Here is a 3,796-nt window from a genome sequence, read left to right as displayed (position 1 = left end):
CTGCAGAGGGAGGGCCACTGCGCCCATAACTGGCTCTCTCCCCTGTTTTTTCTACTCTGCCACAACAGTGGTTCTGCCCTATCCCCTCTAACATGTCGGCTGCAGGGTACACAGATGCGACGGAAACGGTGGGGAGGTCCGTGAGTCCATGGCTAGATGCTGCCTTTTCCATACTTACCCTCCAGAAGTCCCCACCGCCTTCTGTCTGGACGTGTCTGCCACCATGGAAATGAGGAGCGGGATGGACAGAGGGCCTGCTGATCCCTGGTCCCTATCTCCCGAGGGGGTCCAATCCACAATCACCTCCAGGGAAGCGGGGAACGGGGCCCGACCCTCACTTCCTCCTAGCTCACTGTCGTGAACCCCACTCGCCCTGCTCCTGACCCCAGCACTGGCCCCCTGAATCCACTCTTCCCCAAGACTCTCCTCCCTCCTTCCTTCGGGTCACCCCACCCACCTCCATGGTTTCTTCTCGGCTCAGACCCAGATCCACCAGAGTATGGATTACCCTGACCAGGAGGGGCGTCACTAACCCTCCTGCCTTGCTCAGCAGCCTGCAGGACTGATGTGCTAGGGACAGAGAGGCCCCCACTGTCTGGAGAGGCAGGTACACACTTCTACACATATCCCACAATCACATTGATTTATCCAGCGACAGCCTCCAAAGAATTCCTCTTTTTATGCCCAGTGTTGCAGTGGCTGGCCTGGAGTGTTCGGTCTGGGGAGCTGTGGACTTTAGTCCCTCCAGGATTCCCCTGGGGAGCTCAGGGAGGAGTCTGGCCTGGTCCTGCTTCCTGTGGAGGCGTCTAGTTATGGCCTTTGGGTCAGATGGTCCTTGGGGCTAGCAAGGCCTGCCAGTAAGATAAGACCACAAACCTGGGTTCTGTTCTCAAGGCTGGAATTTGCTATTGTGCAGTATGGGCAGGGGTTTCCCTTGCAGGACCCCAGTTTTCATGTTTATAATGTGAGAGTATTGGACTGGGTGACGATGTTCATTAATTCTAACTAGCATTCAGATGATACCATCTCTGCTCCTGGCACTGCCTGGGGCCTGTCTGCTCTAGGTCACTGCAGGAAACCCCTCTTTCCTGGTAACTAACTGTCCTCCAGGATGCTCTTAGAAGACCCGGGGCCCACGCCAAGGTTCCTGGTCTGCGGGGGTGGCCTGGGCAGCCCAGCCGTGCGGGCCTGGGGTGGAGGGAGGGCGGGTACTCACAATCTTCTCCAGAGTAACCGATGACGGTGTCCGGCTCAGGGCCCTTCCCAAAGTCATTTTCAGCCTGGACTCGGATCTCGTAGGGCACATAGACAGGGGTCTGCCCCACCACGTAGCGGGAGCCCCACACGGTGACGTTGTTCCAGGTCTCGCGGGTCTCTCTCCGCCGCCACTTGACGATGTAGCGCAGGTTGGGGCCGAAGGCGGAGGTGGCGTTCATGGGCTGAGTGGGGAGAGGCGGCAGGAGAGGTGAGGGCGCCGGCGAGGAGCCCGGGCCACCCCGCTCGCCCTCTTCCCATGGCAGGCCCCTGTCCCCAGCCTGCCCAGCCGTGGCCAGCCCCTTGCACAGCTGGGGAGAGCCTGCCCCCCACTCTGAGTCCCCCGGGAGCCCGGAGTCCTGTGAAGCCAGCAGCACGCAGATCTTCCACCCAGGCCCCAGTCCCGCCAACCTCACAGCCCCCCCTCGGCAGGTGCACAGGCAGTAAAAGTGTTACTGTCAACAGGACTCTTTCCAGTGATGGAGCAACCAGAAGCAAAATGTGCACGGTGATGTAACAAGCCTCCAAAGTCAGAGAGGAGTGGGTTCTGGTTTAGTCATGGCATGCCTGCTGCCAATGAATCAAAATTCCCGACTTCAGTCCTAGCGCATCCACGCCTGTCTGCCCTACCCTTCTTACAAGGCTGGAGCTGGGAGTGGGCATAACTCTGTCTTTGTTCTCCAAGGGCTGGTCCAGGAACCCGTTCCCTGGGCGCCTGCAATACGGAGCTGAACCACTTCTTGGCAGGTCCTAAAGATGAGCCCTGGAGTCTTAAGTCTGGGCTCAGCCCAACTGCCAAGGCTGCTGTGAGACCAGGCCCTCGGCAGACAGTGATGGTCGTGATTCTAAACTCTGCATCTGTCTATTTCCATTATGCACAGCAACAGCACAAAAACGTTAAAATTTCAGTGGCTGGGACTTCCTGGTGGCACACGCCGTGGAGTGACTAAGCCTGTGCACCACAATTACTGAAGCCCATGTGCCCTGGAGCCTGTGCTTCATAACAAGAGAAGCCCCCACACCACAGCTAGAGAGCAGCTCCTCTCTCCACAGCTACAGAAAGCCCTCGCGCAGCAACAGAGACCCAGAGCAACCAAAAATAAAAAGTTTTCAGTGGCTGAATTTACATCTCAGACTTAGAAGCAGTTTGGGAAAAAAAAAAAAATGTCATTCAGAGGCCACATATCCCAGTTTTGGTTTGGAAAATGTGGTCAGGTGAGCCAAGACGGAAGATGAGTTTTTCAATCCTGGTCTGGCGGTCATCTTTGGAGTCCCTCTGTCCATCCTGGACTTACAGACGGCGGCCACTGGAGGCCCACCGCGAGGCTGGTCTCTCTGCACACTCAACAATCTCCAGTGAGAGGAGCTCAGAGCTCACCGAAGCGAGGTACTGGTGTTTAGGCTACATCCTTTCTGGGGACTAATCTAAATCTCTCCTTCCTCTAAAGAAGTGCTTTGGTTTTGTGGGACTCTCTCTGCTTTTGCCAGAATCATAGTGTCTATGTCCTCAGTCACCTCTGCTCCTGTCTTAAAGCTTGCTCTCAGATACTCTCCTGTTTGATTTCTTGATGCTCGATGCAAAGAGTGGCCCTCACATCAGGCAGGACGCCTGGGCCACCCTGCAGCCTGGGGGGTCCCAGGGGTGTACAGGGCGAGGGCCCCAGGCTGCCAGGCAGGCGTCGTGGGCGGGCTGGAGGGGCTCTCACCGTCCACGTGATCTCCATGTTGTTCTTCCTGGTCCCCTCTCCCTTCACATCAGAGGGGTTGGACTCGGGGGCTGGAACCCAAATGGAGACAAAGTTCAAACCCAGGGTACGCATCACAGGGCACAGTAAACAGCCTCTCCTCCCCAGCTGACTGGCCCCTTCTGTGCTCATCTCTGCATTTCTCAACACACTCCATCCCCTACGCAGCTGAGCTCGCTCTGCCACTCTGTTGTACATACGATGTGCGTTCCTAGCTGAGACTTAAACCCCCAAAGGAGGGATAGTTTCTTCTGAGTTTTAATCGCTGACAAAAATAGCATTTATTATAAGGCTTTCCACACTTTAGATGATCAATAGAGCCAACTCAATGTGGGTTATCCCCTTTGTGGATTATCCACTAAGTGTGTTTAATACCAACTTGGTTTATCCTGGCATTCAACATTTTGGGGCAGCATCTTTCACCCTCAATGAGCCAGTGTGATTTCAGAAATCAAAGCATTTCATTACCCAAGTATGTTAAGAAACCTTATGCAACATGAGATTATATGTTTCTACCGCCAATCTTCATAGCTCTTCCCTTTAAAGCAGATCATCAAGAATTATTCATAATTATTACTAATAAGTAGTAATAAAAATGTCAGTTAACATTTATTGTGTGCTTACTACATGCACATTACATTAAGGACCTGAACTGTATTTTCAAACAATTGTATTTTCACAACAGCCCTGTAACGGAGATGGTATAATTATTCTGTTTCATAAATGAGGAAGCCTGGAATAGCTTGCCTAAATTCACGTGGCTGGGGACCCGGGGAACTTAGTCTGTACTCGGGTGC

General features: G+C 53.9%; 1 protein-coding gene across 1 annotated transcript in view; it reads right to left on the bottom strand.

Annotated features, from left to right (window-relative positions):
• NFASC (neurofascin) overlaps positions 1–3,796 on the bottom strand; it is a 196,394-nt gene that overhangs the window by 34,685 nt on the left and 157,913 nt on the right. The window contains exons 20-21 of the mRNA XM_010854162.1: positions 2,961–3,031; positions 1,217–1,439 (exon numbers count right to left, since the gene is read on the bottom strand). Of these exons, the coding sequence (XP_010852464.1) occupies positions 1,217–1,439; positions 2,961–3,031 (294 nt within the window). The remainder of the gene's footprint in view (positions 1–1,216; positions 1,440–2,960; positions 3,032–3,796) is intronic.

The sequence above is a fragment of the Bison bison genome, unplaced genomic scaffold, assembly GCF_000754665.1.
Source record: "Bison bison bison isolate TAMUID 2011002044 unplaced genomic scaffold, Bison_UMD1.0 scf7180017864338, whole genome shotgun sequence".
NCBI classification, from domain to species: domain Eukaryota; kingdom Metazoa; phylum Chordata; class Mammalia; order Artiodactyla; family Bovidae; genus Bison; species Bison bison.
Note: the sequence above shows the minus strand (reverse complement) of the source record. Positions and strands in the feature narration are given on the sequence as shown.